This window comes from Vulpes lagopus, chromosome 4, assembly GCF_018345385.1.
Source record: "Vulpes lagopus strain Blue_001 chromosome 4, ASM1834538v1, whole genome shotgun sequence".
NCBI lineage: Eukaryota > Metazoa > Chordata > Mammalia > Carnivora > Canidae > Vulpes > Vulpes lagopus.
The window spans coordinates 74,554,438-74,568,457 of NC_054827.1; the positions used below are offsets into that span (position 1 = coordinate 74,554,438).

Genomic DNA, 14,020 nt, shown 5'->3' on the forward strand with positions numbered 1-14,020 from the left:
GCAGATGCTCTTAGAATGGCTCCTCCTGCCAGGCTAGGTGAGCTCTTAATGTAATATTTGTCTTACATTTAAAAAATAATGTATATACTTCAGTAGTTTTCAAGGATAATAGACATAGACATTTAAAAATTTCCTTTGACAAAGTTATTCTATTTTTTAAATAGCTATTTGATTTCTCTGGTAATGCTAAGCATTAAGCCAATCTATTTTTACACTTATTGGTAGCAGTGCTTTTATTCATCGTGTGAGATGTTTGACTCTCTGGTACAAACTTGGTATTTTCATCTGCCTATTATGCATGTTACATTGTGAGATTAAAAAAAAAAAAAGTCCATGATATTAAACAGTGATTCATTCTTTATCATTAAGGCAGATAGATCAGCTATGTCTGACAATGTAGTGAAGCTTATTTGGCAGCCGTTTTTTTTCCCTTAACTTTATTTTGTCCAATCTCACAATAATTTCACTAGATGAGAAAAATTAAAAGTGCCTCATTGGCAGTGTAATGATGTCAGTTTTCCTTCACAGAAATTAAGGTAAAAATCTTAACAGTAACTTGCCAGGGGTCAGTTGTGCTTTTAGAAAAATGCCTCACAGGTTCTCAAGGCTTTGTTTTCAAGATAAATCTTTCCATTCTGAGCATTTAGTTTTGTGTATTTCAAGTGGAGTATGGATAAGAGTGTCCATTTAATGAAAGTCAGAGTTGACTCATCTTTTTTTCTCTTCTCCTCCTCCAGCTCTTTCTCTTTGTTGTCTGGAACTTTGAGCTCTACATGATACCACTGGTTTTGTTGTTACTATTGACATGGAACTACTTCTTGATAATATCAGGGAAAGATAACAGGCAACGTGATACAGTAAGTTTCTACTTGATTATTTGATTGCGTGTTTGTTCTTATTCCTAGCCCCTTTGACAAGATCAACATTGATTTATTTTTACAAACTAGAACTTCTGTTTATAAATACTCGAGTTTGGAGGAAAGTTTTAATCAGTTCAAAACTAATAACTCTGGTCCTAACGTAATAGAAAGTACTAACCTCTTTCTAACATGTCTCATCTTGGTAGGAACTAAAATCAAGAGCATGCCATAGAATGAGCTCTGACTTTTAATTATAAATGGGTTATTTCAAATGAGTATTTTTTACTCTCCTTGTTTGTTTTTATGTCTTAATCTTGAGTTAAGACATAATGTCATAAAATTATTTATGATAAGATCAAATGAATGTATTTTATTTAAGACATTTCTCTGTAGTCTGCCATTGGAAGGAAGGAAAGAGGAATGGTTTGTTGACCTAGAAAAGTGCATAAAGTACCTTAATTCAATAAATATTCACTGAACAACAGCGAATATCTGTCTTGTGTCAGGGGTGTATTAGGATTACCAGCTCGAGGATAAAGAGCTTTCATTTAACCTAGGGAAAGTTATACTGAACCCACCTGCCCTCTCTGGCATTTTTGAAAGTTTTTAGAATCTGTGAAACAACTTCTTTCTCAAAAAGAGTTTTAGAGTGGGAAGCGGAAGCTAGCCACATTATAATCATATCTGTTCTCCTGCAAGTTTTCATTCCCCTTAGATTATCTCAGTCACCACACCCTTAGTGAACATACAACTTCAAAAAGCTTTCCAATATATATAAATAAATGGGAGGGAGGTGTCTTCTCTAGACAGGACATTTGCAATTTGATAACTTCATAGATAGCTACTGAGAAGAATTTAAAGGTTTGTCAAATGTGAGAATCTATTTGGTAGCTGTTCATCTTCTTCAGATTACATAGATTTTTGGAGGGGAGACATTAAGGGTCTACATTTGACTTATAATCAGGAGTTTCTCCTGTGTCCCATGCCTGTAATGGTATAGAAACCAAAGTTATCTGATCATCAGCTTAATAGTATTATATAATACTTCATTATAATAGCATCTTAATAGCTGCACAGGCATACCTGTGCCATAAAACATTTTCCCTTTCAAATAACTCAAGTAGAGGTGCCTGGGTGGTTCAGTCAGTTAGGCATCCAGCTCTTGATTTTGGCTCAGGTCATGGTCTCGGGGTTGTGAGATCAAGCCCAGCATTGGGCTCCAGGCACAGCTCTCAGCCTGCTGGAGATTCTTTCCCTACCTCACCCCCTCTGCCCCTATCCCCACCCACATGCACACGCATGGTCTCTAAAGAAAGAAACAAATAAATAAAATCTTTAATTAAAAATACATAATTCAAGCCAAATACACTTCAAAATGGTAACACAATCTGAATATACTTCTTCAGAATAATTTTATCATCAAAATAAAGGAAAAATCCTGATGCATAGTCACCAAGTACATGCAAAGTTGCCAACAAAACAACCATGTTTATTTTCCTATTTTATTGGTATATATTTGTTTCTGTCATGTGATTGTATGATTGTAAGTTTAAGGGTGGGGACTCTATTCATTGTTGTCCTTGCCACTTTACCTAGCAAGTATCTTGTAAGTCTGAAGTGTTGAAAACATATTCTGTAAGGTTTATCAAACCCAACATGAGATTGTTAATAGAGATTTTAATAGCTAAGCAGTATCAATAGACAAGAAGTTATTATTGGCAAGGATTTTATGGATACATATTTAAATTGCACACTGAGAGACAAACCCCAGATGCCATAAGCATTGGTGTCATGGGGACTAATCGGTACTTTTGTCAATTAATCCAGGATGTTTTCTTTAAGAAAATGGAACTCTCTCAGACAATTGCTTTTTTGTCCCATTTATTTCAGGGAGATTGTCGAGAGAGAAGAATATCTACTTTTCATTCAGTTGCCTTGAGACAAATTTGCAAATAAGATTATTTGCAAATAGGAAAAAGTGGTAATTTAGTTTCAGCTTCTTAATCCTATGAGGGGGCTTATCGTCAATATTTAGTCATTGGTTTGAGTATTCTTAGTGAAAAATTCTGTAAACTATAGACTTTGCTTGTTATCTTCTCCAGAATATACCTGCCTTGACTGGAAAGGTCCACTTGTAGAGGGAAAATAGTAATATATAATGTATCCTCTTGTGTTTATAATTCTTTGAGAATTTTTATGACTATTGAAAAGTTACAGACTATATGAATTTCTCTACTGCGCTTCTTTTCCTCAAAATATAATTCCAATAGTATTCCAATAGTATATTGGAAATATACTAATAATAATATTATTACTACTGCGCTTCTTTTCCTCAAAATAATATTCCAATAGTATTTACCAAATTGTTTCTTTTGGGCACATCTCTAACAGAGCTCCATCCACTCTAGCCACTGACATTTTATTCCTCAGCACAGCCCACTGTGAAACAGTCCATAGTCCAAGTCTCACGGAATGCCAGCTATACTCCATAACTGTCAACAACTACCTTTTATTTGCCCAGAACACACTATCCACATATTCTGTTCTTCCTAGATACCAGAGCAGCAATCACAATACTTCATTTAGTTTTTTACACAGTGGCTCAGTTGAGACTTTATGTAACTCCTAAATCCATTTTGCCTAATTATATGTCTTTTGCCACACCTAGCTATATATTTGGACTTGTTGCTCCCTTTGAAAACAAGCCTGAATTATACCTTGCTGGTTACAGATTATTATACACACACACACACACACACACACACACACATCTATACATATACCTATACATTTATACACACATACATACATATATATGTAACTCAAGGGAAAGTGTTTACAGAGACTGCCATGCTGTGTCTAATTGACTCTACTCCATAGTGCACAGCCCTGGAGAAGTGGTATTTTGCCCTAAGTCCTTATTGCTATCCCCCAAAGCATGCAGAATCTTTCAGCATGTGTGGAAACTTTAGGTTATCTCTGAAGTGCATTAATCACACCACTGTGTGATTCCAGAAAGTTTCCTGTTTTAAAAGAGAGAGAAGGAGGGAGGGTGGGCGGGCAGGCAAATTTTCTCATGAAAAAAAAAATCAAATCATTGGTACATTTGGCTGAGAACATTCAATTAGGATAAAAATTATAAAAGAAAAACAAATTGACCTTGAGTTTTGAATAGCAAGAGAAAAAAGGAAATAACATGTCCATGACATAAGAAGTTGAAATAAAAGAGAAAGTACTATGAAAGATAAAAAATGCATAGATGGGTAAAAATTCTGTCTTCACCATATGGGTTGATGGTTGACATTAACATTAAAATAGGAAAGGATTTCTTTGTATTTGTTTATTTTGGAGACCATTTCTTTTCTTGGAGATGAGGAATGGAGACCCTTCCTACTTATGATCATAGGAGCTAAGACCCCTATCTTTTCCTAACCATGGTGCCTATTCCGGTTTAATGAGAAAAATGAGGTGTAGTCCTTGCCGAGTAAGTTTTGCTGCATTTAATGAGCTGAACCTTTTGAGATTGGGGTGAGGAAACAGCTAGTCCTGAGGCTAATGCTATAGACTGAGAGGTGTGCATGAGAAAGAGGCGTGGTTAGAAATGGTATCTCACCTCTGCTGTTTCCCAATTGGACTTGTTAAAAATAAGCACTCCTACATCTGAATCTACTACCTACACTCACATCATGACATTAAAATTTCTGGCATGGGAATTGTTAGGCTTTTGTGGGGGAAAGAAAACATTAATAAATGCATGCTTCATTCAGAAATGTCTCTGTCATGAAGGGGTTATAAAGACAAGAATATCATGCTTGTCTTGGTTTGAGCTGTCACTCCAAAACCTAAGGAAAATTTCCCCTTCCCCCGTAATGCCCATTAGGCTTGTACCAAGTATCTACATTATAGCTGCTGTGGACTGAAATTTTGTAAGTTAAAGTATAGATACCACAAAGTTGCCTCTGCTCTGGATTTAAAACCTACTGAATCCTCATTACATTCTGGGCACCATGTTAGGCACTTACTTTTTGTCATGACCTTCATCTTGCCCCAAGGAGAGAAAAGCTAGTTCTATCAGCCCAGCCAGTGGGTTGGGTCTTCCTAAATCAAGTGCTGCCCAGTCTCAAGGGAACATGCTTGGGTGGAATAAGCATGGCCACAAGACCACTTCCTTGAGAAGAGGGAATCAAGTCTCAGGAGGAAAGAGCTGGGTTGGCCAAGAAAACCAGGGGTCTCTTGCACCCCCTAGGAGACAGGTATCATTATTACTACTTTACAAATAGGGAAACCAGCCAGAGGAGTTTAATAGCTTATCCAAAGGCACACAGTTAGAAAGTAGCAGAATGGGTATTAGAGTCTGTCAATCTGTCTGAAGTGTGTACTCCTAACCACGGGTCAAGTACATTATACTTGAGACTATATTTTGATATATCCCATGTCTCCCTGGTCACCTTTAAAATTTTATTTATTCATGAGAGATACAGACAGAGAGGCAGAGACATAGGCAGAGGAAGAAGCAGGCTCCATGCAAGGAGCCTGACCTGAGACTCGATCCCAGGAACCCCAGATCAGGACCCAAGAAAAAGGCAGATGCTCAACCACTGAGCTGAGCCACCCTGGTCACCTTTAGAGCAAGCTTCTCCTTGAGTTTTAGAAGAGCCAATAGTCTTACCTTCTTCACCTTCAAGCACACAGATTGATGGAAAACCCTCAGTGTCTCCATTCTACCATTCTCCACATCCTCCTTGCCTTCAGGGAAATGGGACAGATATTAAGCAACTTTCGTGTATCCGGTATCCTGCTAAGCCTTTTTTAAATACACTATCTATTTTAATTCTTTACAATCACTTTACCAAGTAGATTATTCTAAATGGTTTTATCCTTTTCCCAATAAGGAAATTTCAAAACCAAAGAAAACAAATAATGAGCTCCACAGAGGAAGTGGGATATGAACTCAGCTTTTCCTTGTTCTGCAGGCTGTTTTCATGGTCTGTTCTGGGGCATGCCTTTCCCAAGGGCTTACTTTCTAAATGTCGAGAGCCTCCTATGGAATCCCAGGTAACCCCAATATCCTTATGAGGTTCCCAGTGACCTGTCAAGAATTGGCATTGGTCACCTGTTTAATCCCAGGTGACCCCATTAATTTCAAAATTGTTCATGACCTGTAGAACTACCTTCAGTCAACCCAGGTGAGCATGGATGGGAAGAGTAAACCAAAGCTGAAAAGCCTTCATATTAGTGAAGAAAGTCCTTGAATATTTTTGACATACAAAAATTCTTCAAGAGGTGTTTTCTAATTACACTTTAAAAGAACATTCAATTTTACTGTCATGATATTCCTCCCACATAGCAATCTCAGTTGCCTAATCAATGGAGACATTAAAAGGCTGAAGAGTAGGGTAAATCCATGAAATCATTCTCTGATTCATGATCTGACTGTGACACAAATTGAGCCAAAGTCTGCCTTGCTAAAATACTTCAGTAAATAGCAAAATATTTCCTTAGCTTCCTCAAATGGCAAAGCCCTCAATTCTGCTTTTCCTGTTTAGAATAGTACTGAATATTATTTCTTGTTGTACCTGTTCCAGTTGGGTCCAGGGCACTTATTTCTAGGAATAAAGCTCACGAGGAGGGAATTTTATTTGCTGCTAGAAATGCTGGTGATGGGACAATTTGGGATGGCCCACCAAGTACAAGCCAGCAAAGAAACATCTGCTTGTTTGACCAGAGTTCCTGTGAATCAAATAGATTTATTTTTTTCTCAGCTGGCTTCAAAGAAGCCCATGGTGCAATATTTGGATAAGTAGAATACTGAACAAGTGAAATATTCCTAATAGAACCTAGTGGCTGGCCAAAGTGGAGTGGAGAAGAGAGACTCCATAAGCAAAGCACTTTGAATGTACAGTTAGATCTTCTCTACTTCAATACTTGATCATTCACGGAAAGTAGCATAGACCACAAGTCTCCTCTGTTTGCATCTTAGTACCAAAAAAGACCACATACTTGCTCTTAACAGAAGCAGCACTGAGTCATACAGCCTGTAAACACATCTAAAAATGGATGATCACTTTTTTCTTCTTCCTGCTTATTTCAACAGCAATTTTCTCAATTTTTTCAGAAGGTCACCAGCTTGCAAAAATTTGAGGAAGACCATGAAAAAAAAAAAAAAAAGACCTTTCGTTTTCCAACAGTCACTAGCATTAAAAAAAAAAAAAAACAGCCAATCAGATGTCAATAGAAAAGTTTATCCCCTATGACTCCTCTCAAAGCTGTTCACCAACTGCTTAGCTGTGCCAGATAATCACTCACTGTACAGATTGGTGTCCCCAGACATCAATGATCATCACCTCGTCAGGCTCTGGACATTGACCAACAGATTTCCACAATTTTTCCACACTGCTCAAATGTCCCGTCTGACCACCCTGCTATTTACTATCCTCTCAGTCTCGGTAGATGACAATGCTTTCTACCCTGCAGATTTCTCTCCATCTCTAGCCCCTGAAGCTCTCTGAATTCACCCCCAATTTATTTAGGGTTGCCAGATTTAGCAAGTAAATATACAGATGCCCAGTTAAATTGGAATTTCAGGTAAAAAAGATGTTTACCTAAAACAATAATCATTATTTATCTGAAATTCCAATGTAACTAGATGGTCTGTATTTATTTGGTGACTGTATCCCAACTGCACCTTGGATTTTTACCTCAAGAACTTTAGGAAGGGGCACCCCGGGTGGCGCAGCAGTTTAGCGCCGCCTGCAGCCCAGGGTGTGATCCTGGAGATCCGGGATCGAGTTCCACATGGGGCTCCCTGCATGGAGTCCCACACGGGGCTCCCTCTGCCTGTGTCTCTGCCTCTCTCTCTCCTGCTCTGTATCTCTCATGATTAAATAAAATAACATCTTTAAAAAAAAAAAAAACTTTAGGAAGGTGATCTGTTCTGAAATAAAATTCTGGTTGGCTATTTTGGTCTTTTTCCAGCATCTCCAAGCATGTATGGAAGACTGCCTTGTGAGCAGGCCCCACCCAAACCATAGCTTCAGCTTTACCTCCCCTGTATTCTAGCAGAATTGTTTTCAAGTGCAGAATGTTTATTGAACAATAAATGAGAGTCCTGGGTGGAAGGGGGGAGTCACAAAAATGTACCAGATGGTGCCTCTGCTAATTTTGTCATCTCTTTACCTGCAAAACAACTCTTCACCACTTGGGAGAACAGGAACCCAAGGTTATGCCACTTGCAAAGGCTCGTCCAGCAATGCTGGACCAGAACCCAGTTCTAAGTGGTTCCCAGGCTGGCTTTCTCTCCTCCAATTCCACAGGCTCCCATTCAGCAGGGCCCAAGAGACCAAAGACTTGGTCCATAGAACACAGAAGCAGGAAGGAAGGAATGATGCTTTTATCATAAAGATGTGGAAACTGAGGCCCAGGATAAGTTGGTAACCTCTGCAGAGCCAGTAAATTTGTGAGAGACAGACATGGTGGCCCAGGGAGGGGCAGCACAGGCCAGGTCTCCAGCCTCATGGAAGCACCTGTGCCATGCCAGCCCCGAGTTGTCCTGAAAAGCACATGCACTTCTGGGAGATGGGGAGGGGACGTGCAGGTTTTCACAGTGTGTGATGCAATTATGTGACAGGTGGCTGGAGCTCCTGAGGTACCTGCTCAAGGAGCTGCCCATAGAGGCCTGGAGGTCCAGGTGTGATATATGGTGGCTCTGCAGCCACCAAGACCGGCTCGCTCAGGTGCCTCATTCTGGGGTGGCCTCCAAGGCTCCTCCTTAAGCTGCACCATGACTTGTTGGGAACCTTGTTGGCATTGATGAGTAGGCGGTGGCCTGGCCATGGAGATCAAGGCGTCACCACCACCCTCCCCATCCCCCAATTCCCCTTCCACCTTGGAGAAAAGGGAAGTTTTGAGGGGTGATGGATGTAGGAGAGAGGAGATGGGGGATGGCCAGGATAGTAGCTGCACTGGGAACAGCACTATCTGGTGCAGACTGGGTTCCCAAAGAATGATAACAATCTCTCTCTGCTTTATCTTTCCTTAAAAAAAATAAGTTTACTGAAGTAAATGTGTATTTTTTTATCAGACATATTTTTTTTTTTACAAAAATTGGATCACATTAAATGTACTGTTAGTACATCTACTTTTTATATCAGCAGCCTATTTAGAAATATTCCTTAAATCACTGGAAAACCACATGATTTTTAGTGGCTGCATTGTTTTCACCATGTAGATGATTAGTTTTTTTCTTGAACACTCATATTATAAATGTTTCAAAGAGGGGCATCTGGGTGGCTCAGTTAGTTAAGCATCTGTCTTCTGCTCAGGTCATGATCCCAGGGTTCTGGGATCAAGCCTCTCTATCTGCCTGCTGTTCCCCCTGCTTGTTCTTTCCATTATATCAAATAAATAAATAAATAAATAAATAAATAAATAAATAAATAAAATCTTTAAAAAGAAAGAAAAGAAATATTTCAAAGATTTTTGCCATCCCAAATAACACTATAGATAAAATACTAACCAAATCTTCAGTCAGGTCTCTGGTAACAGCCTTTGGGGCAATCACGGTAAGAGAATTTCTGGGTCAAATTTGTGTGCGTTTTGAATATTTTTGGTAATTAATACTAATTTGCCAGCCAGTATGATTTTAATCATTTATGTATATGTTCCTGGGTAACCACCTAGCATTTTTATCATTTTTTCTGGAGAGCCATCCCCAACTTCCCTCCCACTCTTGACTCCTCCTACCTGCCTCCCACCTGCCTCCCGCTGCTGACACACCCTCAGAGGGTAAATAAACTCACTCCTCTAAGACCCCATGTCCTTCTCCCTGTATTGTAATAGTCACCTCACTGTGGGTCTTCCTTACTAGCCTAAAATTGTTCTCGTTGTATCTTACATTTGTGTACTTAATCTCAGCCAGATGTCTCAGACATAGCAGTGTAGTAGTTGCTCAAAAAATGTGTGATGAGTGAATAAATATTTTATTTATTTTTTAAAGATTTTATTTATTCACGAGAGGCAGAGGGAGCAGCAGGCTCCTCTCAGGGAGCCGGATGTGGGACTCCATCCCAGGACCCCGGGATCATGCCCTGAGCTGAAGGCAGATGCTCAACCGCTGAGCCACCCAGACACCCAGTGAATAAATATTTTAGTCTAATCCTTCTGGGTTAAAAAATTGTCCAATGTTTGTGCATAAATATTTCCATTCAACAAAAGTTTTTTGAATGTCTACAGGCACAGCACTGTTGTTCAAAGGTGATTAATACAGGGTCCTTGCCCAGGACAGTTTATGGCCTAATGAGGGAAACAAACAACTAACTCAAGGGCATGAATATAATAGGTGTGGTTATGGAGGTGTGTATATGAAAGCTGGGTGAGCAACCAAGAGATATTAGATCACCCCAGATGTATATGCATGTGCTGTATATGTAAAGAAAAGGGGTCTGTTTCTCTGTGACCACAACTCTTACCGCAGCCACTCTTCAGTCTGTGCCTTTCATTCAGTAACTCCATGTTTGCCTTTAATACTTCTTCAATTTATTGGCTATCCTTTTACTCTATTCTCAGACTGCAGCTAAACTTCAAATTGGCAAGGTAAAAGTATAGAACAGTAAAAGATGAGTGTTACCTGTACGTGACATGTCAGCTCATGCAGAGAAAGATGTAAAGGAAAACATTTCTATTTTTAAAAGTCAATTTACTGAAGATCCTCCTCACTGGAAGGCATCCTTCTTGCTTTGGATCTATGAAGACTCCAAAGGAAGACAGAATTTAAAGTTAGCAGTAGCCAGCATAGGGGATGCTTACCAGTTATTCTTGTTTTTTTTCTGTTTGTTTGTTTGTTTGTTTGTTTTTGACCTGAATCCTTCCCAACTTGCTCAGATTCTCCAAAGCATCTGAGAATGTAACAAGGTAAAGAGGTGAGCTTCATTTTTCTAGAGGATTTCTACCCTGAAATCTAGCTCCTTTTCTACTAAATGAATTGTTTTGGCAACCTTGAAAGAAACCTGAAGATCATGCCCGCCCCCCAAATTACTTACTTTCTCTTATTTGGGCCCCAGATGATCCCTGGAGCCCCAGAAACTCCTTGAAACCTCTAAATTCCCTTCAAAGCCTCCCTTGGATCCAAAGAATTCATTGCCTAGATGATTCTCCAAAGTGTCCAACCCAAGCATTTACCTGTATGTCAGTCAACCAAGTGATTTTATTATCTCTGTTCTTCTGAAAGATCTGCCCCCACACATACACACAATTTTGTCATTTCTGTAATTGAAGAGGGAGATGGAGAAGAGGAGAAAAAAGGATGCTCATAGTTTTGGTCTCAGTTCTCAGGGTGGATGTGTTGTTCTTACTCTTTTTAGTAATAGCCTGTTTGTTCTTTCTGAATGATTTTGCATTCTCCTTGTAGCTAGCCAAAACTTGTTCGAACTTGATGGTGAGGGTAGGGTAGGATATAGGGCCAACAGTAGCACTTTGTGGCTGACTCATGACCCCATGACTAGTGTGCATTATTAGTCCTGAGCATTATGCCTCTTGTAGTGAGTGGTGTTGGCACTGGGTTTCCTATAATATTTGTAGAGATTTATTGACCCTGGTTCAGAAAGGTGATAAGAAAGTGCAAGACCTCCATTAACAAACTAAAAGTGGAAACCAAATGGTATGTCTTTATCAGCTTGTGGAAAATGTTTGTAAATTATTTTTTTTAATTTTTTTTTTAATTTATGATAGTCACAGAGAGAGAGAGAGAGGCAGAGACACAGGCAGAGAGAGAAGCAGGCTCCATGCACCGGGAGCCCGACGTGGGATTCGATCCCGGGTCTCCAGGATCGCGCCCTGGGCCAAAGGCAGGCGCCAAACCGCTGCACCACCCAGGGATCCCATGTTTGTAAATTAGAACTCTGATAGGGGTCCAATAACTCTGAGAGGTTTTTTTTTTTTTTTTTTTTTTTTTTTTTTTTTTTTTTTTTTTAGTGTTAAATGACATGCATTTATCAAGAGCATGCAACTGTAAAGTCTTTCCACCATCTTGTATGTGGAACTCTAATGGTACATGTAGGCAACCAAACTAAAACAGGCCTTCAAGGGCATTTCCTGCCATTTGAATTTATTCCATCATGCAAGAAAAAAATAACTATCATACCATATCATTTATTTTTTTAAATAACCCAATATTTTGGTAGCATGCTTAAATGAGAGAAAGTCCGTTCATCTAAACGAAGTTTCCAAGTGAGTGACACCCCCCCCCCCCCACCACCAGCAGCCTCAAAAACTGTTATCATTACTCATTTCTCGCTGGTAGAGGTTAAAAGCCCAAACTTTGAAATTAGGAAGACCTGGGATTTAATTCCAAACATTCTCCTTGTTAGCCATGCAAATTTATTCATTCTTCTGAACCTCAGTTTCCTCACCAATAAGTCAGGGATAATAGCCACCTTGTTGAGGTTTGGTGACGATTAAAGAGATATTAAAGAGATAACATACTGTGCTAAGCACATATTGAGGGCTCAGTAAATGACAGCTAGGCACCTGCCCATGTAGAAAATAGGATAAACCAGTGTGGGTATAATGAGGGCTTAGACATTGTATGTCACTTCCTTTCTTGAAAAGTTCCCTTGGAAGTGCTCTTGAATAGGATGGTTTTCCATGACCATCAGTCTTGGTTTTAGGCTTGTAGATAAAGAGAGTAGCATTGCGGCAGAAAGATTTCCTGTGTCTATAATCCCCCCCTTCTATGTGTATGGAAGTCCCACAAAAATAAAAACCATATTTTTATCAGCAAAAAAAAAAAAAAAAAAGCAGATGAAGAAATTTGACCAGTCCTCTACAGATGAAAGCTGCTTGGTAACTGAATTTTACAGAAATATCATAAATAAATGCTGTTTTCCAGATCATATCAATAGATATTTGAAAGAAACATTTTTCTTGTTTATTGTAATACAAACCTCCACCATGCACAGTGCATAAAGACAAAGGCCGACAGCACTCTGAGCAAAGAATAGGGCATTTTCCTGAAACCGTCTTTGAGTCCAAAACACAACACTCCTTCCTGACAGCTTCTCTCTGGATGTCGACTAAGAGAAGGAGAAAGGTAAACCTACACTAGCATACCAGGCCTGGGCACAGGGACTAATTTTAATAAATCAGAATAGAACATGAAAATGTCAACTTAATCAAGCATTTAAATTTTATTAATCAAGCCTAATTTTTATGAGTGCAAATAATCACTGAAGCTGGACAAATTTGTTCTCGATTGCATCAGAAACATAATTTTAATATTTAATGGACTGATGAATTTAAATGGAGAATTATCTTTATGAAACATGCTCTTCATAATTTGCCATTAAATGAGAAATAAAAAAAATCAACATAAATCTTACATAAAGGTTATTTAACTAAATGTTGGTACTATAAATATTATAAATGCATTATGCACTAATTTAGCAATCATACAGTACACTACATAAAGCAGAAATGATAAGTGGACCGGGCAAGCTTTTCCTAGAATATAGAGCTGTGTTATATTATGGGAAGCTTGTGATAAAACGGTTATGGAGGTTTTGTGTGAGGTTTCGTGAACATTCTTTTCATTCAGGCTTTTATGCTACAATTCACCATTCACCATAGACATTCTTTCCAGTTCAAATGTAGGTCTCACCCACATGGGCTTTCTTTTGTGAGGTGATTATTCTTTACAAAAAAAGAGATAAAATATATTTTATCATTATTATTTATAGCAAAGGGCTATAAAGAAAAAAACTAAAGTTTTCTGACTATATGATTTTTTGAAATTCAAAATTCAGTCTATTTTTAAATTTTTCTCACGTAATACTCTCAGGCCTCAAAATATTCTAGGCACAAGAAGAACAAAAGAAAGAGAAAATCAAATTAGTGTCAGAATATTTTTCTCTACAAGCGTCCACCTATTCCCCTCACCCTTCCATTATCCCCAGCATACTGCTTAACATAGGGAGTAGCTGTGAATTTCTGTAAAAAGTCAATTGAACCTATCAGAACAGTATAGTCCAGAGTTTGCTAATGTTAATCTCCAATATAAATGATTTTTTTGTTTTGTTTTCAGATACTATTCTTCCAAAAGTATAGCATTTTCCCCTCTTTCGTGTGCTAAACTATACATTTGCCTGAAAGGAACTTCCTGACTATTG

The 14,020-nt window shown here is 38.6% G+C and overlaps 1 protein-coding gene across 9 annotated transcripts in view; it reads left to right on the forward strand.

Moving 5' to 3' along the window:
• Window positions 1-14,020, forward strand: part of MCTP1 (multiple C2 and transmembrane domain containing 1) — a 349,470-nt gene that overhangs the window by 249,995 nt on the left and 85,455 nt on the right. For 6 of the 9 annotated variants that reach the window (XM_041753629.1, XM_041753630.1, XM_041753632.1 and 3 more), the window contains one exon: window positions 738-857. The exons of the other annotated variants lie outside the window; for them this stretch is intronic. In XM_041753629.1, the coding sequence (XP_041609563.1) occupies window positions 738-857 (120 nt within the window). The remainder of the gene's footprint in view (window positions 1-737; window positions 858-14,020) is intronic. 9 annotated transcript variants of the gene reach the window in all.